The following is a 26,396-nucleotide window of genomic DNA, read 5'->3' as shown; positions in this document are numbered from 1 at the left end:
ATTATCCAATGTAGATCACTAATACAAATTCATAAGAATCGGCAAATAGAAGGGAAATGTTTTGTTCAGGGTGAAGAATACTTAATTTGTGAGATCGATAAATGAATTATGTAATATCAAATATATGAAAAATATATTTGCAGTTTGATCTGTTGCCTTAAAACAGATTGCCGAAAAACGTTTTCGTACAACTCGTCCGAACAACTGTTGACATCTACTTCGAATTCAAACTTACCTCAACATAGTTCAGCTGGAAGAACATCTGATAATCGACCTTCTTGATCCTGTTCCTAGCCAGATCGATTGTACCAATGCGCGTCACCGATCCGAATGTCCCCCGTCCAACATCACTAATCATATTATCGTTCAGATGCAGACGCCTCAAAAATCTCATTCCTCGGAACGTGTTAGCGTCAATTTTTTTGATGTTATTGAAAGCCATATTTAGAACTCTCAACACTGCGTTACGTGCGAAAGTACCTCTAGTAATTTCCGATAGCGCATTGTGTGACACATTTATCCACGTCATTTTAGTCAAGTCCGAGACGTGTGATGCATCCAGCTTCGTTAGGTTATTGAAACTCAAATCTAGAATTTCGGCCTCCCGAAGACCCTTGAATTGTCCCTTCTTCAGTGTCACAAGCCGATTACCGTGGATATCCAGTGTTCTAATTTTCTTGAAAGACTGCAAAGATAAATACGAGACGTTTAATTGAATCCATCGAACACCAGTATAACACGAACTTACCATGAAAATATCTGGCCCCATGTCGGCCAGCAACCCATTAACAAAGTGGAATTTCTCCAAAGTTCCTTCGAAGCCCATTCCACCGAAGATACCCTTTGGCAAATTTTCGATCCGATGCTCGTCAATGTTGAGCACCTTAAGCATACCGAGAACTTTCAACGCATCGGTCGGAAATGCTGACAGCTCGCTCCGAACCAGATGTAGCTCCAGCAGCGTATCGTTGATCCCATAAAACACATGATCACTGATGCTGATGATGGGCGTATCGAGCACAAAGAGTCGCTTCACGCTCAGTTTGTGAAGTAAAGTGCCGAAGAGGTTTTCTGTAGGAAGTGAGGAAATGTAAAGGGAACAAAAAACAAGAAACGATTACTCATAACGGCTAGTGAACTCGATAGCTTGAAATAATCATACCGGCTAATGTGTAAGTTTGAATTATGCTATGAAAAAAATGTAGGTAACATTGAAAGAAAGCCTTCAATTTGTTAGCGGTTGATTGATGTCGATTCTCACTTAACGATACATCTACTTCATGGAAATGAGCGAATTTTGCACTTAGGATTCGAACCGGATGTTAATAGATTTAAACATGAACATTCGCTGACTGTACTTTTTCTGGGTTATGTAAATATTGCCACAAACATAACGTAACGAAGATGATCGGTTGGATGTGAACGGACCTTAATACGCATGGCATCGAACATAATACAACAATCCGATTACATCCGCAACCCACGCTGCGTTATTTCCTCATGTGCTGTTTGATTTTGCTGGACACTGTACAGACCCCCGGAAATTATTTTTCACCATTTTTTCTTGCTGAATGTCTGCAGTCAATATATTGTTGCTGGGGAAGTTTATAGCAAAACGCACGAAGTCAGCAACGATCTATTAAAGGTTAATACCTTGGGGGTTACGTGTAGTTACAGAAGAATCAACGTTCGAATTGTTGTATGAATTCAATTTTTGATTTGTAATTCGAAAATGAAACATGATAGTCTATACCAGTAGCGTACACATGTCTGGTCTGAATGAGGCGTGTTTCCGTGTCGAAAGTTAAACACGTTGGCTGGCACGTATGTCTACAACGAAATCCCCGTCAGGCTATCCGCACCGATCTGTACAACGGAGAAACATCGTTGAATCAACCCGACATTCATCGAACGCAAATTACTTCTTTATTCATTTCATTCAATTTTTTTCCCGTTTCGAATACCCACCCTTCTGTCTTCACTTCAATCGTATCAATCGTATTTTTTTGCCTAAAAAATTTCCATTCTTTTAACAGTATCCATATCCATTTTTTCTTAACTTAATCTCGTTTTCAGTCATTTTAAGATGCTTACGAAGTTCTGATTCTTCTGATAGCCTCAAATTTCTCCGTGTGGGCGTCACACCTCTCCAAAACACGTCAACTTAGTTTGGCGACACCTTCGTGCGCAGGAATAACTCTGAGAATTTAGAATGAAACATTTTGACCCAGTGGCTCGAAAAATCGAACAAATATTTCGACAATTTTGTACAGCTGGCCGGTATTGAGTAAAGCTTGCCCACCAAAAGTTGTCGAATGCATCGTCAGCGTGGATGAAAAAAAGGTTGAACATGAAAAAATCCGGACACATTCAAAAAGCTACTTATGGCATTTATTTTAGGTTTTTTTTTCAAAATTTCCCCGATAAGACTGAGAGTGTATAGAATCATAGTAGGCATTGGTTGTCCGGATAAGTTCATTGGTTTGTATCATGACTTTATCGGAGCAAGCGCTTGGTCTATCCACATGAGAGTTTGCAAAACTTTTGATATTTCAAAATTCACGGTGTGTGACATTCTGCAATGGTCCGAGGAACGTCTGACCTTGTCCGGAAACGCAGGTAGTGGGGTTTTTTCGAGCGGAACCCGAAGCTGTCCTCGAGGGATGCGGTAAATGGTTCGCAAACATACGTCCAAAAAGCGAAGAAGAGGGCTGATAAGAAGTGGTAGGGTCCATGTAGTGTCGTATAGAACTGCAAAGCAAAATCTGGAGACCATGCAGCGCTCGAGAAACGGTACGAGAATTTAACAAGATATTATTGTTTGGATATAAGCGACGAAACGTGTACTGCAAAGAATTTTGGGAATTTCATAGTTGAAATTCCCTAAAAAGTTTCTTGTCTGACAGGCAATTTGCAGTAGTTGGCAGTGCTGCAATCTATCACAGTCAATGTCACAAAAAAAGACGGGTGGGTAATGTCGGGGACATAACCGGAGAGACGTAGGACTACACCAAGGGGTGTCCATTATTCGAATATCATGGAGCACAGATCCCAGAATGACCAATTTTTCATGTACAAAATTACAGAAAGAAATCAAAGGATAAAATAAAACCTCAGCACTCAGCACACACTCAAACGTTTAGATTCAAATACGAAAAAATCAAAATTTTTCTTGCAAATGTCGTGCGGTGCAAATGTTGTAGGGCTTATTGTTCAGCTGGCAACGAACACACGCTTGATGGCAAGCATATCGTAATAGGAATTTACCGTCTGGTATCGTGATATAATTGGGCTTTGCACTCCTCATGAATAACTGTGTTATACTAGTCAAGTTCTTCATTTGATACTCATATTGATGGGGTTTAGAGAAAATGTGTAATTCGCCATTTTGTAACGGTCGCCATCTTTGATTTTCAAGATCATGAAATATGCAGTTTTATAATGACTGCAGAGATAAAGGTGTGTTCGAAATTTCAGATCAACCGGTCAACAGGAAAGGGGTCAAATTTCAATTAATGTGGTACAGCAACATAGACAAACATTTTACATACAAACATACAAATATGTCACAGCTAAATAAAACCTTTTAAATACTCCAGCATTCTATCAAATCGAGCGCTGTTAGTCACTCATTCACCCGGTGCGACGTTTCCACCGCTTTTAACACACTTTGATAAGCTCTCCTGCTCCACATCCCATTGAAACTCCTGTGTTTCACTCTTGCGGTATCGCACCGCATACATCCCCGGCAAATGCAGCGATATCTCTTATGCTGAAAATCAATTTCTAGATAGCGTCTTTCCTGCTTAGCGTCCGATGATAGAATGTTTGTTTGTTTCTTTGTTTTTAAGAGGCTTTAAACTTTGCAGTTCATTCGCCTCTAGCCCAGTGAAGAGCCACAATAAAACCAGCCCAGAGGGGACTGGCGAAAGGGAAACCAAACAAAATCACTCATCAGACCTGTCCGCTCGACTCTCGGTTAAAGAAGAAGGTAGGAAGGGATCCTATGCTTCATAAGATATTTAATATATGCTGTAAAGAAAAGTAAAAATTTACTGATCCGAGGACCAAAGCAGTAACGAAGCACAAGTGACCTAGCGAAAGGCGTGTTCCAAAGCCAAAAAACAAAACGGCCCCTCTCAGGAGGATAGGAAGGAAAGGAGTGGAAAGGATTTGGGTGGGATTAGTGGATTGGGAGGGGGTGGGAGTGGTATGGGAAGGAAAGAGGGGAGGAGTAGGTGTGGGGTGGGGTGAAATGAAATGAAATACAGTTTGAATAGATAATAAAATATAGTGGTTTTGAATTTAATGGTATATAGTATAGCTGAAAAATGGAGAGGTTTATTTAATGAATTTATTCTCCTTGGTGAGTGTGGCTGTAGGAATAGGAAGTTGATTAAAGTATAATGTAATGGATAGAAGATAGATGTGGGTATGAAAGTATATATTATATTATTTGTTATTTAATATTATTGAATGCGTGTATATACATGTATGAATACCTTCCTTCCGACCCGTACATACATGTGTATACACACATAAACACGCATACATGACTGTGAAGTGGCGAACTTTAATAAGCACTTTCCAAGGTATTTAGTATTTCGGTTTAGATTTTACCAAAGAAGTCGGTTTCTTTCAGAAACGCAATTAAATTGGTTTCTTGGGTCTCGTCTCTACTGAGGATATCTCGGAGACTCTGACATATGTTGTGTCGGACTCGAGCATCTTTGGTATGTTGACATTCAAGTAAAAGATGGCTAACGGAAACCGGAGCTTCGTTGCAAGCACATTGGGGTTTTTCGGCTCTGCAGAACAAGTGTGAGTGGGTGAAGTTAGTGTGCCCAATTCGAAGACGGGTAAGGACTTGCCTTTCCCTACTATTGAGGCGGTCATCCCAAGGGAGAGTGGAATTTTTAATTTTATGAAGATGAGTGGGACGGCTGTTTATCCAGCCTATGTCCCAGCTTTCACGGACTTGCTGTTTTACCCAGCGGACAATGTCAGATGGAGGACAGGGCATGTCTGGGGGTTCTATTTTGCTGCCCTTGCCGGCCAGTATGTCGGCGGCTGTGTTTCCGCGGATTCCTGAGTGACCAGGAACCCAGCAGAAGGAGATGTTTTTATTTGAAGCAGCCTCTTCTGTTTGCTTAATCCATGGGTGTTTGCTGTTTCCACTCAGAAGATCGTGGAGACAGCTAGCTGAGTCTGAGAATATTGTGGTAGGAAGAAACTCATGGGTGCATTCTTGGGTAGCTATTAAAAGGGCGAAAGCTTCCGCACTGAAGATGGAGCATTGCGGTGGAAGAGAAAAGCTACCAGTGTATCTATTCTCAAAGACTCCACATCCAACTCCATCGGCACTGACTGAACCATCTGTGTATACCTGGTGGTTGATTTGAAAATTGGATGCAACGAGGTTATTGAAGCAGGCTTTGACTTTTGGAGAAGGGTCTCCCGCTCGAACTGTCTTGAGAAGTTCAAGGTTAATGTTCGGCGGTTTGACGTTCCAATTTCTTCCCGTCGCAGATGAACGTTCACATATATCGGGAAGATCTTTGTTCGTGAGATTTTTGAACCATGTTTTAGCTCTATGTATTAATGGGACATTGTGGTCGCTTTCGGGGAGTGACAAGTGACGGATGGCTTTATTGGTGATGGCTTTTGTTACCAGGTGGGTGAAGGGAAGTTGCCCACTTTCTGCCATTACAGCAAGAGTGGGACTGGTGGGAAAAGCGCCAATTGCGAGCCTAATTGCTTTATTGTAAATTGGTTGAATGGTGTTTAACACCCTGTCCCCTCCACGGCAGTTTGAATAGATAATAAAATATAGTGGTTTTGAATTTAATGGTATATAGTATAGCTGAAAAATGGAGAGGTTTATTTAATGAATTTATTCTCCTTGGTGAGTGTGGCTGTAGGAATAGGAAGTTGATTAAAGTATAATGTAATGGATAGAAGATAGATGTGGGTATGAAAGTATATATTATATTATTTGTTATTTAATATTATTGAATGCGTGTATATACATGTATGAATACCTTCCTTCCGACCCGTACATACATGTGTATACACACATAAACACGCATACATGACTGTGAAGTGGCGAACTTTAATAAGCACTTTCCAAGGTATTTAGTATTTCGGTTTAGATTTTACCAAAGAAGTCGGTTTCTTTCAGAAACGCAATTAAATTGGTTTCTTGGGTCTCGTCTCTACTGAGGATATCTCGGAGACTCTGACCTATGTTGTGTCGGACTCGAGCATCTTTGGTATGTTGACATTCAAGTAAAAGATGGCTAACGGAAACCGGAGCTTCGTTGCAAGCACATTGGGGTTTTTCGGCTCTGCAGAACAAGTGTGAGTGGGTGAAGTTAGTGTGCCCAATTCGAAGACGGGTAAGGACTTGCCTTTCCCTACTATTGAGGCGGTCATCCCAAGGGAGAGTGGAATTTTTAATTTTATGAAGATGAGTGGGACGGCTGTTTATCCAGCCTATGTCCCAGCTTTCACGGACTTGCTGTTTTACCCAGCGGACAATGTCAGATGGAGGACAGGGCATGTCTGGGGGTTCTATTTTGCTGCCCTTGCCGGCCAGTATGTCGGCGGCTGTGTTTCCGCGGATTCCTGAGTGACCAGGAACCCAGCAGAAGGAGATGTTTTTATTTGAAGCAGCCTCTTCTGTTTGCTTAATCCATGGGTGTTTGCTGTTTCCACTCAGAAGATCGTGGAGACAGCTAGCTGAGTCTGAGAATATTGTGGTAGGAAGAAACTCATGGGTGCATTCTTGGGTAGCTATTAAAAGGGCGAAAGCTTCCGCACTGAAGATGGAGCATTGCGGTGGAAGAGAAAAGCTACCAGTGTATCTATTCTCAAAGACTCCACATCCAACTCCATCGGCACTGACTGAACCATCTGTGTATACCTGGTGGTTGATTTGAAAATTGGATGCAACGAGGTTATTGAAGCAGGCTTTGACTTTTGGAGAAGGGTCTCCCGCTCGAACTGTCTTGAGAAGTTCAAGGTTAATGTTCGGCGGTTTGACGTTCCAATTTCTTCCCGTCGCAGATGAACGTTCACATATATCGGGAAGATCTTTGTTCGTGAGATTTTTGAACCATGTTTTAGCTCTATGTATTAATGGGACATTGTGGTCGCTTTCGGGGAGTGACAAGTGACGGATGGCTTTATTGGTGATGGCTTTTGTTACCAGGTGGGTGAAGGGAAGTTGCCCACTTTCTGCCATTACAGCAAGAGTGGGACTGGTGGGAAAAGCGCCAATTGCGAGCCTAATTGCTTTATTGTAAATTGGTTGAATGGTGTTTAACACCCTGTCCCCTCCACGGCTGAAGGTGCCTATTCCGTAAAGGATTTGTGGGACCAACCAAACATTTACAACATTTAGCAACGTCTTTCTATGACCAGAGGCTAGGTTGCCTGCGATAGACTTGATGATGTTCAATTTCTTTCTGGTGGCTATTTTGGTCTTTTGGGAATGTGATAGGAAGTTGAGTTTCTTGTCGAAAGTAACCCCTAGTATTTTCAATGTCCTCATTGTAGGGATCGGGATTTTGTTGAGCTGAAGATAGGTTCTCCTTCTGAGAGCTTTTCCGATATGTATGTGTTTGGATTTCTCCGGGGAAATTTTAAAACCTGTTTTTAGAGCCCAGTTTTGGATGGAGTCTAAGGTTTTTTGAAGCCTCTTTCTCTGAATTAAGCCGAAGCAGCTCGTAGAGATAAGAGTGATGTCATCTGCATAGACTATGACCTTTATATGGTCCGGGATTATCTCGAATAGAGATTGCATGGCAATGTTGAAGAGGGTTGGTGAAAGTGCTGAGCCTTGTGGGAAGCCGTTTTCTGGGATTTTTAGAGAAGATTGGTGGTTGTTAATAACGGTTTTGAAAGACCGGTTTTCTAGAAAACTTTTAACGAAGAGACCTAATCTCCCACGAATCCCCCAGTCGAAAAGGCTTTTCAGCACTGGGTACCTCCATGCCCGATCGAAGGCCTTGGATAAATCCAGGGAAACAATATCAATGTGGTGTAATTTTTCAGTTGCGTCGTCTAGGATTTTTTCGATTGCTACAAGGCAATCTTCTGTACCTTTTCCCGCACGGAAGGCGAATTGTCTGGGATCAATCAGCTTATTTGACTCTAGAAAAGTCGTTAAGCGTCGATTGACCATTTTTTCCAAGACTTTCCCAACACAACTTAGGAGAGTGATGGGGCGGAAATTGTCAAGAAGATGGTTGTTCATGTCTGGTTTCGGGATACAGATCATTAAACCCTCTTTCCAGCAACTGGGGAGGGTTCCACTGTCCCAGACTTTGTTGAGGAGCTTCAGAAGTGCTTTTTTCCCGAGATGGGGTAGATTCTTAAGCATAGGGTAGCTAATGTCATCAGGTCCTGTGGATCCTTGTTTGACTTTGTTCAGTACCCAATCGAGCTCTTTGAGGGAGAGGTTTTTGTTGAAGTCAAATTCCACATCGGTATGAAAATCGATGGGAATTCTTTCGCATTCCGTTTTGTGGGTTAGAAAGGTTTGGTCGTAGTTTTGATTGGAGGAGGCGGAAGCAAAGAAATCTCCAAACGCCTCGGCGATGATTTTCCGGTCATTGGTGTATTGACCGTTAATTAGAAGATTATATTCTTTGCTTCTTTTCTTTCCATGAAGCCTGCCAATCTTACTCCATAAATCCTTTGTTGACGCGTTGGGATTAATTTCGCTGACGAATTTAACCCAACTGTTGTGCTTGGCTGTGTTGATAGCAGTCTTAGCTTCTTTGCGAGCCCTTTGGAACTCTGCAAGCAGAGTGGGTCTCAGTGGGCTGTCCGGATGGGCCTTTCTTAATTTGCGTAGGGCCTTACGTCGACCTTTGATCGCTGCCTTCAGCTCAGGCGACCACCATGGGACACATTTCCTGCCAGGGATGCCACTGGTTCTGGGGATGTGCACCATTGCAACTTCTAGGACAACTTTGGAGAATTCCTTGGCTGTCCAATCTCGTTTAGCGGAGAGGCGGTATTCAATGTCAAACTGATAGCCAGCCCAGTCAGCGTATTCAAATTTCCATCTTGGCCTTGTTGAAAACTCTGGAGAAGTTTGGCCGAAGGAAGTGAAGATTGGAAAATGATCGCTTCCGCAAGTATCATCGTGGATGTTCCAAGAAAGTTTTGAAGATAGTTTGTCTGATACTATAGTGAGATCGATGGCTGAAGTAGTACCAGAATAATGGATTCTGGTGTGTTGGCCGTTGTTAAGAAGGAGAAGAGAATGGTCGGATATGAAATCCTCAATGATGGATCCTTTTCGATCGAGGTATGCACCTCCCCAGGCGTATGAGTGGGCGTTGAAATCACCCATAAGCATGATTGGGGCGGGAAGTTGGGCGAACAGATGGTCCAGTTGGCCGCGTAGAGTGTTCGGATCGGAATCATTAGTGATGTAGATGCTAACGACGGTGATTGGAAAGGGGTGTTTAATGCGCACTACCACTGCCTGAAGATCAGTGGTAATGGGAAGAAGATCATGTGGAGTGCCATCTTTGATTGCGATTGCAACTCCGTTTTTTGAGGGGTTGGGACCCTCTTTGAAATATGTGATATATTTTGAGATGAAGTGTTTATCGAAGTTGTTTGGAGTCATAGTTTCTTGAAGGGCTATGACTGTGGGATTAGAGTTTGAAATAAGCATTTTCAGTTCTAGAATATTTCGTCGGATACTTCTGATGTTCCATTGTATCCCGAATTTCTGTGTTGGAGTGAATGTGTTGGTGTTTTTAACTCTAATTCCTAAATCTTAATTGTGTGTATGTTTGAACTATTCAAAGAGAATTAGTTCGATGGTCCTTTACCCTTGGAAAGAGAAGCTTTCTTTGAGGTATTGGTGTTGTTTTTGTTTGGTGTAGAAGTCTTTGGAGTGTTTGTTGTGTTTGTGTTGTTTTTTGTTGAATGTGCGTTGCTGTTGTTGTTATTGTTGTTTTTTGTTTGATGTGTGTTGTTGTTGTTTTCTGTTGGTGTTGTGTTGTTATTTGTTGGTGGTGTAGTTCTTTGTTCATTCTTAGTTCTTTTCTTGTCCTTGTTTGTTTGGATTTCATCTTCGGATTTTTGATCTGAATCTGAAGATGATCCTTTCGCCATTTTTCTTTTATTTTTATTTTTGTTTGGAACATCAGAAGTGTCCATTGAAATGACTGATTCGTTTTCAGATTCCGTTGTTGAGCTGTCGGTTGTCGACTCTGTCATGGAAGTATCGATTGTAGTGTCAATTGGGGGAGTGCTTTCGCGGCTAGAAGAGGCCGAAGCGGCCGAGGCGCAGTTACATTTGCAGTTGCAGCTGGGTGTTGGCTTTTGCAAGTTGGAGAGTCTGTCTTGCAGAACACTTGCAAAAGTTGGTCCATTATTTTGACCGTTGTGTTTTTCTTTCGCCTCTTTGTAGGAGATACCATAATCGATTCTGATTTTTGTGATGTTGTTCTCGGTTTGCCATACGGGGCATTTCCTATTCGAAGAGGAATGGTCCCCTTGGCAATTCAAGCAAAATGCTGAAGCGTTGCAGGTTTTAATTCCATCCTTTTGTTCTGGATGTTCCTGTCCACAATTTCGGCAAAGCGGGTTCTCGCGTTTGCATCGTTTGCTAGTATGTCCAAATTTGTAACACTTAAAGCATTGCATTGGGTTGGGGTAGAAATTTCTAGTCCCAGCCCGAATAAATCCAAAATTAATGAAATCGGGAACAACAGTTCCACGAATCGTCAAAATAAGAGTGGCAGTTGGTACAACAATATTGTTCTCCTTTCTGGTGATGCGCTTGACATCGATCACACCTTGATCGGAAAGCTCTGTCACCAGTTCGGATTCTTTGATGTCCATGACATCACGACAAGTAACAACACATTTGCGTTGGTTAAGGGTTGGGTGGTAAATCACTTCAATAGGGGTTTCATCAATTAATTTGTTGATTAAGAGGAGCTTACCAATGATATCTTCGTCCTTGGCCGTAAGGATATATTGCGTCCTCTTCTTGTCGTCTCGTTGCGGTCGCGCTGTGTAGTACTTCTTTCCTACAGCGTTGGCGATCGTCTTACTCACGACGAACGGGTTAGTCGGAATCACGTTCTCTCCTGTGGCACGTAGTAACAGGATCTGTAGGTTGCCGTTCAGTGGATCGGCCCATCTTGGAGCAGTACGTTGGGTAGGTTTACCCTCGTACAAGTTTGTAGCCCGGCCTCCCTGAGGCCCGGAGCTACTGGAAGCCATGCTGTTGTCAGGCTATCCCCTAGGTATAGCCGACAAGTGGGTTAATCTTCAGATGAAAACACTGAGAAATTTTGTTGGGTCTTTACACTTGGGGATATGTGTCCAGAAATTCGCACTTTTTTAGCAAGAGCACAAAACCACCAATTATCGCGAATAAACTTCCAAAATTATTTTAAAACTGTTTTTCCTACTGTCACTTCACTGTCCGTATGCGCGTGTTATTTCTTTTTTTTTTTAATTATAACTAGAGATCACTACAATCACTACAAAATAATTGGCAACACTCCCCGGAAAAAGGGGGCGTGGCGTCAGTGACGCCGTAAAAAGCGCGCGCTTTTCCGGTTGGCCGGTAAGCGCCCGCTCTCCACGGTCGAAACGAGCTATTGCCTTTTCCCGCTCTCCTTCTGCTGCCACTTAAAGATAATTAAAAATAACTCCTTCGGAATCGCCAGGGGGAGACGTCCTAGTCCGCTGTCCAAAACGCCAAACTGCCGAGCTGAAAAAAACGTGACCTTCTCGGTCGGAGGTTAAAATCAGTATGTGATAGAATGTGGCCAAGCTCTCTTTATATAGCCATATAGTTAACGTTGTAGCGACCGCCTATATTTATTTTTGATCTCTTTTTTGTCTCCCTTCTTCATCTTGTCCATACGTTTCGCCCGTACCCGTGGTTGCTTATAATGAATAGCTGTTTGCTGCGGGAGCGCTGACAGAATGTATAGGAAAGTAGGGAATTCTTTCTTCCAATTTTTCATCAATTTGAACTTTATATGAGCTGAAAAACCGTAATGTGTAGCATATAAACAATTGCTGAGGATATTTCCTATCAATGTGTGTATTTGGAACCAAAATACATTCATTAATTGAGGAGGTATTAGCATTCAAAAACTGAACACTTTTCCACACCGAAATATTGAAACGGGCCCCTATATTGAAAGGTTAGACGTAGTCCTACGTCAAAACCCGACTATAGCAACTCAATTCCTCTCATGGCACGTGTGATCCGAATACCCAGCTGTGATCTTCTTCTTCTTCTGTAGGAGCATTGTACCACTGCGACCATTAGGTTGATCTATTGTAGTGCACTCCAGTTTGCTATGTATGCAGTGTCAGTTCGTTCCATCACTCAGGCAATAAGTGACTTTGCATATCCACCCACGAAGGTATGACTTCTTTCTGAAGTTCCTTACCTTTTTAGTTCAGCAGACAAAATCTCGTTAGGCATAAAAATGTCCTTTCCAAGAATCCGCAGTCTTCGCTAAATGAGTGTACTGCATTGACACAGTAAATGTTCCGAAGTTTCAGCTTCGAAATTGTAGAAACGACAGTTATCATCTGCCATTTTTTTATTTTTTTTTGAGGTGATACCTGCTCGGACAGTGTCCTGTCAATAGACCGGTTAATGTACTTAAATCTGCCTTTTTCAAGCTGAGTAGGTTGCGTGTTATTATGTTATCAGGTGTAATGAATAATTTGGATTGTCTTGGTGTTGATAGAGCCCTCCAGTTGGCTTCAATCATTGATATTTCCCAGGTTTTGAGCTCAGATTTCATGCATGGTTTAGATGATCCACAAAATGGCTCAGGCCCGACGAATTTAGTTGATGATCCTAATCTTGCTAAGAGATCGGCTGTTTCATTACCTTCTATACCGCAGTGACCAGGCACTCAGTATAGATAACCTTCGTTAGTAGCAGCTAATTGTTTTAAGGATAGAATACATTCCCAAACTAGCTTTGAATGACATGTGTATGCTTTTACTGTATTATGAGCTGCTTGGCTATCTGAGAAGATACAGATGTTGGCATACCTGTATTTTCTAGTCAACTAAATATTTGTACATATTAGAATAGCTTATATTTCTGCTTGAAAAACTGTAGGTCACTGTCACATTGGAATTGATATGTTGATTCCTGGTCCAGTAATCCAAGCTCCCGTAGGTTTACCAATTTTAGATCCATCGGTATAAAACACCAGTGTTTCTGGACAAGTATTGGGACCACCTTCTTCCCATCTGTTGCGATTGAATTCAATTACTCTGAAGGGAACACTGAAGTTAGTCTTTGTTTCCATCCGGTCTTCATTCATGCTTACTGTAGTGTCCAGTTGAAAATCTTTCAGGATTTGTAAATGCCCTGTGAGATCTCCTTCTAGAAAATGTTTTATACGTTTCAGCCTAAGAGCACCTTTTCCCGCTTCAAGTTACACATATTGGTGCAAGGGTAGAATGTATAAAAGAACATCTAAGGCTTCGAAGAGCGCACTGGACATTGCTCCAGTTATTGATAAGCATGCCAGACATTGTAGTTTATCGAGCTTTTTTTGAGCTGATATTTGTGCAGTTTTAAGCCACCACACTAGCGAAGCATGTTAGCCTGGGTCTCACAATTGCGTAAAACCAGTGAATCATTCTCTGCTTCAGTCCTCACTTTTTCCCGAATATACTACTAAAAGTCCAGAGCGCAGTCTGGGCTTTAGATATTGCGTACTCTAGTTGGTCGTTCCAATTTAGTTTTTGGTCAAGTATGACACCTAAATATTTGGTTCGTTTTGAAACCTCCAATTGTACACCTCCCAATCTGAGAGGTGGAATCTTATACTTTCTTTTTCTGGTAAATGGGATTATGACTGTTTTTGAAGGATTAACACTAATTCCTTCCAAGTTGCATCATTTGAGTGTGTAGTTAAGGGCTGTTTGCATTCTATTGGCGATCTAACGTACAAATCTACACCTAGGCGGCGCTGCTGTGAAAGTGATGATGGTTTTAAATTTTGCCATGTGAGCTTATGGAAAGTTTGTAGTTTTTTCCATAAATTACAATGTTATAATCATAAAATATTATTTGATTGCGATGAGGAAGAAATTTAATTTTGGGCAATTTTATATATAACATGTTATTTATTTACCTCTTTCAGTAGTGAAAACTATAAAAATTTTGACAATGGTTGAATTAAAGAAGGAAATTCGAGAGCACAATCAAATACAAGTAGAAAATTGCACGATTCCTGCATGTGAGAACTACCTTGGAAAGGCCGGATGTAAAATATACGTAATTTTTTTCGAGCTTTAGGTTATCTTTGCATCATTTTCTTAGTTCAAAAACAAAATCCAGATGTCTCACCGATCGTTTACGTTTTGCGTTACTTCCGGGCTTTCCAAGGTAGTTCTCACATGCAGGAATCGTGCATTTTTCTACTTGTGTTTGATTGTGCTCTCGAATTTCCTTCTTTAATTCAACCATTGTCAACATTTTTATAGTTTTCACTACTGAAAGAACTAAATAAATTACATGTTATATATAAAATTGTGCAGAACTAAATTTCTTACAAACTCATCGCAATCAAATAATCTTTTATGATTATAACATTGTAATGTATGGAAAAAACTACAAACCTTCCATAAGCTCACATGGCAAAATTTAAAACCATCATCACTTTCACCGCAGCGCCGCCTAGGTGTAGATTTGTACGTTAGATCGCCAATTGGAAATAGAAAACTCACATTTACCCCTCACTAAGATGATAACGTCATCAGAAAAAAACAATGACTTCATATCCTAAATTAGATAGGTTCTTATGAAGATCGTCGACAACTAGGGACCACAACAGAGGAGACAGAACTCCTCCTTGAGGGCAACCTCTAGTTGGTATCGTTGTTAGAGTAGATCTTCCTAATTTAGTTGTTATTAGTCGGTTGGTTAGCATGGCATGTATCCAGTTGGAAATGCACATGTCAAAACTACATTTTATCATATCTTTATTTATAGAGTTGTGGGACGCATTGTCAAATACTCCCTCAATATCCAGAAAAGCTGTGTTTCAGTCAAGAAAAGCTGTGTTTCAGTTCAGTGTGTTTCAGTATATTGATTTGCTTGGTATACAAATTGAAATTTGTATACCAAGCAAGTCCGTTGGTGTGATTCTCAGCTGTGATACACACCCATTTGTTTCTGACATCTGACCTAATGATGGTCTGTTCCAATGCCTCTCACTGCTGATCGCTCTGTTTACAACTTTTCATAATGAAAGTGATGGTTGTGGTGAATGATGGTAGTAGGAATGTGAGTGACCAGGCAGTTCCAATCATTTTTGACAATCGCGATGGTTATTTCGATTTGGAAAATAATTAGGCTTCACGCACACAAACTGCCACTCCGCTTAGTCACGAATAGGGATGCAAGGTGTTTTTTTAAATAACACGAAAATAGTTTTTTACATGTTTTCGCAACCGTTTTAATGGTTTGCTATATGGTAGGGTCTTTCAGATTAAAGGCTCACGCAATAAATTTTAATAACCTCCACAAAAGTGAACCGATTTTTATTTAAAAAAAACGAAAATAAAGCTTATTTTATGACATTTTCGATGTGACCACCCCTTTTTTCAATAACGCGTTTTAAAAGGTGAACAAAATTCTCCATGCACAACTCTAGCATCACGACTTTGATGCTGTTGAAAACCCGAGTTATTTCTTCTTTAAGTTCCTCCAAATTTTGTTGCTTATTAACATAGCAACGGTCCTTCACGTACCCCCAGAGGAAGTAATCGACGACGACGAGAAATGTTGAACTTCTTACCACAAGAGGACAAAGTTTCATTAAGGCTTCGGTTGCTCGAGTAATACGATTTCACTGAAAATACACGTTCTTGTGAATTGTACATCTTGACACTAAAAACCATTCGATCAGATTGAACGAGTAGCCGAATATTATCGTCCCGAAGTGGGTAATGCAGTGTTACCATCGACGGAGTGAAAAAAATGTTTATAAGGAAATCTGAAAGAACCTGTATTATTCATAGTAGCACCGTTTTGGTTCGTGAATAAGTTCACAAAACATTACAATTCATTTAGAAAAAGTGTGAACTGATGCATTATTGCATAAATTATAATATCAGTATGCTTCTTTGCTGTGATGACTGAGAGCAGAGAAACAACCGCAAAATGTTAATACAGATTTGGATACAAGTGTTCTGAGATAAAAACTCAGATAAAAAGATTTTTTTTATGGCAACCCAGATCGTGGCGCTAACTTCGATTCAGGTCACTACCTGGTGATGGTCAAACTGCATTCCAAATTGTCAGTCGTCAATAACATAACATACCAGCGCTCACCACGGTACCACCTACGACGACTACAGGAGCCGAATGTTGCTGCAACATACTCGTAGCGTCTTGAAGCTGCGTTACCGGGGTAGACGAACTGGATGCTGCTCCAGCCGCGATGAATACTGGAACACCTTGAAAGCAACAATTATCAGCACAGCAGATACCGCATTTTGACAATTTATTGCGAATATACAAAAATGGACAAATTTTACCAATTTGTCATGCATTTACACAACACCTGGTGATGAGACCACTATCATAGTAACCCATGAGTTTTCAAACAAAATATGACAACGCTATCAGTTGAATTTATTGCGAGAACAGTAAGAGCTCCCGCAGACTGCAGACTGACTTGTCGACCGATAGTTCGGTTGGCTTCTTAATCAGTACGGAGAGGTATGCATGTGCGCACATTACACCGATTCAGTTGGGTCGGTTGTTGCACCAGTAGGCCGATCCGACCAAACTGTCGACTGAAAAAAAGGTCTGTAGTCTGCGGGGGCTCTAAAGCAACTGCACTTCATGGTGTGTGCGTACTGGAAGCCCCATCCCGTTGCGAAGAAAGTGGACATCGTCAAGTACTAGATACGCCCGTTCCGGTATCCATAATATCCTTACATTACTGGAGAATAATGAGAGCACTAAGCGGAAGCCGGGTACAATGCACAGTGTGCTCAAACATGACGTGGAATTCCAAGCTTTAAAGGAACGTAAAGTCCATGATGTTTCGGAAACTTCGAAGCAGATACGATTTGAAAGGATAACTCTCCTACTATCACGGCATGGTGGACTTTGTCTTTTTCGGATGAAAAGTTGTTTGTCTTGCATCAGTTTCACAATGTCCAAAACGTCATATTGAAGGCCTACAATTCGAGGAATATTCCAGATAGTGACAGAACATTCCACGGTTCCAAAGCGCGACCTTCATGATGGTTCGAGGAGATATTTGCAAACGCGGCAAGCTACTGTTTGTTTTCATTGAGAAAGGCGTTCAAATTGATGTTTTATATTAGAAGACGCATGTTTTGCAGAACGTCGTAAAGCCAAGCATGGAAAGATTGTATAGGAAGGATCATTACGTGTTTCATCAGGATGTAGCGTTTTCTCATACTGCGAATCTGGTTCAGAACTGGTGTCGGGTAAATTTGACCAACTTTTTGGCCGAAGATGAGTGGCCTTCTAGTTCACCAGATTTAAACCTTGTGGATTGCTTCGTATGGTCATACATGCTGTCGAAGGTAAACTAAAAAAGTAATCTACTAAGTAAGTTCAAGGCAGTGATCTCCGAATTTGGGACATGGCGATGGAAGTCGCGCGTACCGCTGGCAACGGATTTGAAAAGCGTTTGATGCTAGTCAAAAAGGTTAAAGAATGAATGTTCGGTTTTCAGGGTCGAACAATTCGATTCCTGATCATGGAAAAAATGTGTTCCATAAAATGAAAATTCCATTTGTATGTTTTACAATGTACATAATAAAAAGGCAAATGCGAGATAATTATCTTGTCTGTTTCTGCATTATTTATTTCGCGCCGTTTATTTTTCCGGGCAGTAACTCTCCCCGAGAAGGTGCTCGAGTGACCGCTAATGTTGTTAATTATCTTAGATTAGATGGCGTATCATGCGCCTACATAGGCATATGAGGCAAACAGCTTAAAAGTGTGTTACTCAACATAGTTATTCAAATGTACCGTATCAATTATTCGGCTGCGCTTTTTCATAGGCGGATTTTTTTCATGTGGCATCTAATCACCTCCTGGTTGGATTGTGAGTAATCAAATGATCAACAGTTTCAGGCCACATGTTACATGCTTGTAAAATCTAACATAATTCTTTTAAATGGTTATTGTGATCCAATTCAACCCTCTAAACAACAGTCACACTAATCTAATTCAATGCAAAAAGCAGAGAGACCCGGAAAACCGGTGAATGGTGATACGTTCCACCTTGATGCGATTGCGTTGCACAACAAACCCAGACGGTCACGCTTTCATCGCGAGACAAATCAGTCATAGACTTACCGCAGAAACAACCCAACAACGATAAGTCTACAATCTGTGGCAGTGTCTGTGGTCCGCCGGTTTTTTTTATCAGCCGTAGTGATATTCACCCCTTCACACCTTCACTCACATGGTGAACATTTTTTCGGCAAACTAAGCACGATCATCAAACAGGTTATTAGTTCCACTTGACATTCCCAACTTTTCGGAAGTAGTTTACTTTCCCACCAGAAATGTCGTTTTGAATATGTATTTCTCCTTTCCCCACATGTCGAAGAAAATATTGGGTCTATAAAGATCAAATCTCAGAGTATACCTGAAATTTGAGATTGTGAAAGTTTGGGAGCTGTGGATAAACGTTTGCAGATCCGAACATTTAACCCAGAGCGTGGTTACAGTTTACGCATTGACCAAACGCAAGTGTGCCAAAACACAGACGGATAATTGAATCGTTTAGTCTCAGTCGTATCTGTTAAAAGTGAGTTATGACTCTAATTAGCTGAGATTAATAAATAAAGACAATAAACAGAAATATCAAACAAAGCAACAATGAACAATGGGTACGGATATAAATTTTATTTCAAAAAATGTACAAATAATTCATTGCAAATGTTCAAATATTTCGTCCAAATAACCTCTCGTGTTTCTTCCACTCTACATAATAAAGTGGCAGTATATGGATACAATAATTCATTGACGCCGTCGGGTTGCGTGAAACAATGAACACAAAAAAACAACAGCTCGGAGATTACAAAATGCAAAAGAGTGTCGCAACCATAACAACCTTGGGGTGGCATGCGAAATCCAAAGTGCAGCAAAACGGCAATTCAAGTACGATTAGGCTGGTCATGAACAGATATGTATACTCACTTATTTTACACCGTTTGATGTGCAGCTCTTCGACCGGCACGTTAAGGCTGGCCAAATTGATGAACGCCACCGAGAGACTGGCCAGGTTCGAGTTCTCGCAATTGACATAGATACCGTCGTCGGTACCACGGGTGCAGACGCAGGGGTAAATAATTTTCGCTCTGAAAAGAATATTGAAATAAACAAAATAAACCTCAAAGCATAGATGGTAGATGGTTTAATACGATTACTTTCGACACCTACAAACTTCAGAAATAATTTTCTTCTATGTTTTTGTTTATTTTTTGAAGAGATTTTCGGTGGTACTCTCTTATTTTCTGCCACCAGAAATGGTATACATTTGGGTGGCAATGGATGTATGGGAAAAATTTCATCATCGAATTTCAAAAACCGATCATGTACATTTTGTTTATTAGTCCAAAAAATGATCTGTGCAAAGTTTCAGCTCAATCGGACATGAGTTAGGGGTGCCTAGAAGCGCTTAAAGTTTTGATTTTTTCAACCTCGAAAATCTTCGAAGGAAATTTAGAAAATCGAATTTTGTTTTTCGATGCCAAATGACTTAAAAATGTATGAAACGTCGAGATCTGGTGTCTTCTCGAAAAAAAAAATGTTTCACCGAAAATCGACCTTTTGAGACTTCCGAATAATTATCGAATTGAAAGAACCGACCATGTACATTTTGTTTATTGGTTCAAAAAAATGACCTGTGCATAATTTCAGCTCAATCGGACATGATTTAGGGGTGCCTCAAAGCACTCAAAGTTTTGATTTTTTGGTCACTTAGTCTACAGGCTAGACAAAGTCGATTTTCGGCTAAAAATTTTTTTTCGAGATAACATCAGATCTCGACGTTTCATGCATTTTTAAGTCATTTGGCATCGAAAATCAATTTTCTAAATTTCCTTTACTCCCCCCTTGAAAGATTTTCAAGGATCAAAAAATCCAAACTTTGAGCGCTTTGAGGCACCCCTAAATCATGTCCGATTGAGCTGAAGCTTTGCACCGATAATTTTTTGGGCCAATAAACAAAATGTTCATGGTCGGTTTTTTAAATTTGACATGACCATTTTCGCTGCCACCCTAGTATACATATACAGTGTGTTGAGACACCGGAGGGCTATTCAACTTGGTTATACCACCTTGTTGCGATAGACCTTGGTTGCCATTGTTGTCATCGAAGGATTGGCATCAATTTGTTTTTGTTGACAATTGATTACATAGAGTAATTGATTGTAAAAAACGAGATATTGTGGAAAGAGTTAAAAGTATAATAGAAAGTAAGATTATAATGAAAATTTAAATGTATAGATGTTTGAAGGTGAAATTGAATCGAGATAATTTGAAGTGAACGCAGATATATATTTAAATTATTCAATTACAGAAATTGATAGATTTAAAAGGGCTAACTAGTAGAGGAAACGGTGAAAAGGAGTAGGAAATAAGAAACTATTCATGTAAGTTTTTATAAAATGTTGTTCATACGCAATTATTGTAAATTTTACATTTTAGTTTTGAACCGTTAAAATAAAAATATACGAGCTGCAAAAAAGTAGTTTGGAATCGACCCTAACTCCTGAAAATCGCGCCAACCAGTGGATGGACATAAAGAATAAGAACAGCAAAATTTGGTAATTCTTCATATAGACTTAATTCTTCAGAACCTTTAATTATAAAGATGAGACTGATTGCATTTAACAGGGAAAAATACACTGATAGATAAAATAAAAGTCCACCTCATCATTTTTTTAATTACTCTTATTTATTTGGTTCAAGTTAAAGTGAAGTTTTTTCATATCTCATTTACTGTATTCTTTTCAAGTTTCACTTATGAAGTACTAAAAAAAGTGTTTAAAAAACATTAAAAATGGGTGGGTTATATCTATGATATAGAGTAGTGCGGGGCAAAGGTGCGCACCTAACTGTTGTCATCCAATAGCTCTTGAAATAAAAGCAAATAAAATTCAATTAGCTTACCAAATTACCTCCGAATAATGACAATAAATAGAAGTATCAAACAAAGTAACAATGAACAATGAGTACGATATAAATTTTATTTCAAAAACAATACAAATAGTTCATTGCAAATGTTCAAAAATTTCGTCCAAATAACCCTGCGTGTTACTTCCACTCTACATAATAAAGTGGCAGTATATGGATACAATAACTCATTGACGCCGTCGGGTTGCGTGAAACAATGAACACTTTTTTGTTTTTTGTTGCACTTTTGCCCCATAGTGGGGAGGGGTTACTTCTGAGGTAACTTGCTTTATCATTACCAGCGAAAGAAGCATCATTACCAGAGTGTGTAGGCTCCGTCCAGTGGGGTGAAGGGGTGGGGGGGTACTATATAATGTTTTGTGGGTGGAGATGTGTGGGTGTTATGGTCGAACATACCACGTGGAAATTTTTGGAGGGAGGAGACTGACAATTTAAGATATCTGAAAATGTCCAACATTTGAAGCAGAATTCGTTTTTATTCACAAACTAGCTGACTCGGCGAACTTCGTCCCACCCACAATTGATATATTTATATAAATCATTTCGAACACTCAAGTTCCCATAGAAATTATTTCTATGAAAATAATACATAATCTATACTCGCGGTATATAATTTCTTTTTTGACATATAAACCTGATGCAGACTAAGACGCATCAATCCTGATACTGACTGTTTAAATCCGTTGCTCCGTTCTAGAGTTAAATCGTGAGGATCGGACACCAAATCATTTTTATTAATATAGATCAAGTTTATAAATACATAGTTACCTTCACTTGATTTCAAATAATTGTTGAAACACATTGTTGAAAAAAAAACAATATTTATTTGATGTTCATTGTGAAAACATAAACATAAACGAAACATAACTCTTATTGAATTGAATGCATGGTGGAAATAAGAACATTTTTCTTTGAAATCCATTTTGAATTATTTTTAAGTAATTGTTTTTTTTCCTTCCTCATCTTGGATTCGGTTCTGAGGATTCCGACGCTTTGCCTTGGAGCGCTGTTGCTTCGTTGCGCTGTTGTGGGGTTCGAAGGGACATACGATGTTTCCTCGTGAAGCTAGAATCCCATTCTCTTCCTGCCAGTTTTGCAACTTGATTGAATTCGTGCTGGAAGTTGTTGGCTTCCGCAAAATCAAACGCCAGACGACGTAAATCTTTGAGAAAAAATAGAAAGCTATAGAAAGCTTTGTCCAGTGCTCTGCAGTGGTCCCGCACTAATAAATACTTGTCTGAACCTCCCTAGGTGCTCGCTGGCACATCCCAGCAGAAGTAGAAATGTCAATAAAAGAAGATTCAAATAATAAATCACTCACTGATATGAGCCTCTTCCTCAGAGCTGATTCTGATATATCGAGGTCTGTCGCAATCCAATGCTTCGAGACTCCCTTCCGAAGCCTCTGTTGGGTCATTTCATCATTTTTGGAGTACATTTCTTCAAATCAGTTTTCTTCTTGTGGGTCCCGTTAAAAATTTGGTTGAAAATATTTTATGATTTTTTTTTCAGAGCAAAACTCTGGTTCGAACTTTTGCCCTCAGCCACTGCGCACCTTTGCCCCACAAGCAATTTTTGAACTAATCGAGTTTTTAAAAAAAGGTCTTGAGCTTTTTCACAAAAAAACGAATACGCACTATCATCTACTATAGAAAGAAAGTTGTATTGACAGTGTAGTTTCGAACTTCCCAGTTATTTTAGGTAAGTTAATCATCATCTCCAAAACTGAAAAAAAAAGATCAAAACATCGCAAAACTCTTTTTACCTTATAACTTGGCAAGCACTTTCATGAAATGTATCTTGTTTATATGTGTGAGCTGCTGGTGTAATAATGTATCAAACGACTACACTGTTGTCGAAATTTTATGCTCGTTTGCTCCAAAAAGGCCAATGAGCACTTTTGCCACGTGCGCACCTTTGCCTCGCACTACTCTAACTGCAAGGTTGACGTGAGACTTCCGTTGGCTTAGTGATCATTTGTTTTTATAGATTGAGTTATTGATTGAATGAAACAATTTTCGAATTCAATTTAATTTAACATATTTGCTGTGTAAGTAAAGAATTTGAACAAACGCCATATAATGTAAGGCACTTCGGTTTTGATGGCTGTGTCAGGGAACACATTTAGGAACGTCGGTTAATCGTTCGATTAATTCAAATAATCGAATATCTGAAGTTATAATCGATTAATTTTGTATCAAATAATTTGAAATCAAAATATGAACACATCGAATAATTGTCACTGTAAACGCGATTAATGAAAGAAGGAATCTTTCTCAAGGTTAATGCATTTTAAGGTTAAGAATTAGGCTATATATTTTTTTTACCCAACATTTTTTATCCAACCATCTAACATCGACAGCCCGATAGTACAGGCGACCAGAATGACAACGTGATATGTGATTATTTCAAAAAAATAAATATTCGTTCGATTAATGGAATATTGAAAGACAATTATTCGAATGAATCGAATATTGAAAAATGCCCCAACGATTAATCGATAATCAAATAAATGAAAAATTTAGACATCACTAAACACATTTCGGTGGTAACCAAAGTTCCCCCAACTTGCATGTATTTGCAATCCCAATTTCCTCAGGCAGCTTGGTTTTGATGACTGTGTTAGGGAACATACTTCGGTGGGAACAAAAGTTCCCCCAACTTCCATGTATTTGCAATGATGAATTCTCCAGATAGCTTGATTAGGAAGTCTGTGTTGGGGAAACCGCAAATTGGGCCATTCAAAACGGGGCAGTTGGGGCGTTTAAATAACGTTTGATGTTTTACAGTTATTCAATTGCTTATCTCAGGAAAAATAACATTTTATTCATTGTGATAGATGCGTAGAAATATTACCTATCGTCTATTAACAACTGTTCGAGTTATAAGCATTCAAAGTCTTTAATTTTTCTTGCATGTTCTGTATTTAGGTTTTCATTTTACCCCCATATATTTCGGTTGGACGTAGTCCCACGTCAAAAAACAGTGTCAAATAAAAGAAGAAAAGCATTTTAACAATAAATTTGTTTTCCTGGCACCCCTCCCTCTTCGGAGTTATGGTTTTTATGTGGTAGTCATACAAAAAGAAACCTGAAAAACGAGCAAAAAATTTATTTCATTCAAAACATTACAAACTTATTCAACGTGTGTTGTATGATACAAAAAATACACATTATTGAAATTAATTACAAAAATATTCGAAATGTATTTGAAAAAAACCCTTACCTAACTATTTTCCCATGTTGTCATGTTTGGTTGGAATATGTTGAAATTGAAATATGTGTAATATTTTTATGAAAAGGGGGTCTTCAATCCAGAGGAGGAAGGGGTGCCATGCCATCATAGAAACATTTCTCGTACCCAAAAACCCTCACATCCCAAATCTGACTCCATTTACTTGATTAGTTCTCGAGTTATGCATAAGTTTGTGTTTCATTTGTATGCCAGCCCCATTGTAAAAACGGGGGAGGAGTGTCGAACCTTCATAGAAACGTTTATCGAACCCTAAAACCCTTATATGCCAAGTTTGATTCCATTTGCTTGATTAGTTCTCGAGTTATTCAGCCCTCCTCAATATTGATAGCTCAACAATGATTCCCTTGATTTCGTTGCTCTCGAAGCATCGGAAACCAAAGTCAACTGTGGATCTTCAAACATACATATTACAAACTGAGTATTTTCGAAGTAATCGAATTAAACAAATGTACACAAGAACAACACTAATAAAACCATCCCTATCATATACAACCAAGCAGTGTAAACACTTTCAGTTTACTCTTTTCATGATAGCTCACTTTCGAAAAATTTTCTACATATACTGGATACTTTATGAAGATCGATGAGGTTCGCAATAATTTGATAGCTAAGTTTAATTTCATTCAACTGATTTTGACGCTATGTAACTATGCTCCGATATCCGTGAAATCAACGATGATCAATATTTAAAGAGTAAGAATTCCCGAGTTCAGTAATCCGTTCGAATGAATAAAATCATGATGTTCACATTTTTATTTGAATCGATTTAACTACATGAATGAGTTTCCTAATAAGAGATGTTTGACGAACGAAGTAAATCATGTTGAGAATGTAAAAATTCTCAAATAAACTCATCAATTTTAAAAATGGGTTTTGATCATCGGACTTAGTAGTATACTTACTTCTCTGGGCATGTGTACTTCGGCCCGGGAGGAATGTACTCTGCGTCGGTGATCTGAAGTACACTTAGCCATGTGATGATCGATGCCGATAGCAGAACACCAATGCGTTTAAGTTTCATCGTTGATGCGCACACGTTATTTCTATAGTAGTCTTCAGTAGAGTCACACTAATCTCGATTATTCACTATTCACTATCTCTCACTTGATGACATCCAATAGCAGCAGTCAGCCCGTTATTCGAACACCGGACACGGGAAATTATACACGGAACAAAGACACCAGTCATGCAGCAACTTAGTCTGACCTTCAAGATCATGCTGATGTCGAGAGTTGTTTTTTTTTCAAATTGCTCGCTCTTCCTAGTGGGTCGTTTAACAATCACTTCTTGGGTTGGGCGACGCAACCGGTGTAGCTGGCGAAGTATTTCCATGCATGATGTTTAACACGGATAAATTTAACGAAACTGAAAGTGAGACACCAACACTACCAGTTTTTAAGATCCAGTGTCGCGTATGGATAAAGGTTATTTTTTTTTCTCTGTTTCTATGGTTCATTCATGCAGACGGAAGGTTCCAGCCGATGAGCTTAGTTGTGGATGGTTCCTAAAATATCTTCCGATGTGCAATAGTGCGAATGAATGTTGATGAAAAACAATAATTATCCAACCGAATGCATCCGCAAATTTAGAACACTAATATGAGTATTACCATAATTGGATGTATGAATTTAAAACGAATGCCGGAAATTCCTTTATTATATAGTTCGTGGAAAATAACGCAAACATTCACTCCACGAATGACAAAGCTTATCGTAAATTAACAATTTTTTACATTTTTGATTCTTCATATTTTGAACAGATGATGAAAAATACATTTTTTGTCTTCAATTCACATATTGTTACAGTTGCAGTGATAGACATTCGTTTAGCCGCACTTGAAAAAAAACTTGAAACACTTACAAAACAACTAGGAATGTTCTTTTTATCGGAATACTTATTTGCTGTA

General features: G+C 39.5%; 1 protein-coding gene across 14 annotated transcripts in view; it reads right to left on the bottom strand.

Annotated features, from left to right (window-relative positions):
• LOC129778039 (chaoptin) overlaps window positions 1–26,396 on the bottom strand; it is a 41,774-nt gene that overhangs the window by 8,116 nt on the left and 7,262 nt on the right. For 4 of the 14 annotated variants that reach the window (XM_055784685.1, XM_055784684.1, XM_055784679.1 and 1 more), the window contains exons 2-5: window positions 25,393–25,855; window positions 19,235–19,395; window positions 749–1,071; window positions 236–685 (exon numbers count right to left, since the gene is read on the bottom strand). In XM_055784685.1, coding sequence (XP_055640660.1) covers window positions 236–685; window positions 749–1,071; window positions 19,235–19,395; window positions 25,393–25,511 — 1,053 coding nt within the window. In that variant the 5' untranslated portion in view covers window positions 25,512–25,855. Of the gene's footprint in view, window positions 1–235; window positions 686–748; window positions 1,072–19,234; window positions 19,396–25,392; window positions 26,004–26,396 lie in introns of all 14 variants that reach the window. The other 10 variants (XM_055784681.1, XM_055784680.1, XM_055784682.1 and 7 more) reach the window with 4 other exon arrangements.

This window comes from Toxorhynchites rutilus, chromosome 3 (assembly GCF_029784135.1).
Source record: "Toxorhynchites rutilus septentrionalis strain SRP chromosome 3, ASM2978413v1, whole genome shotgun sequence".
Classification (NCBI taxonomy): Eukaryota; Metazoa; Arthropoda; class Insecta; order Diptera; family Culicidae; genus Toxorhynchites; species Toxorhynchites rutilus.
Note: the sequence above shows the minus strand (reverse complement) of the source record. Positions and strands in the feature narration are given on the sequence as shown.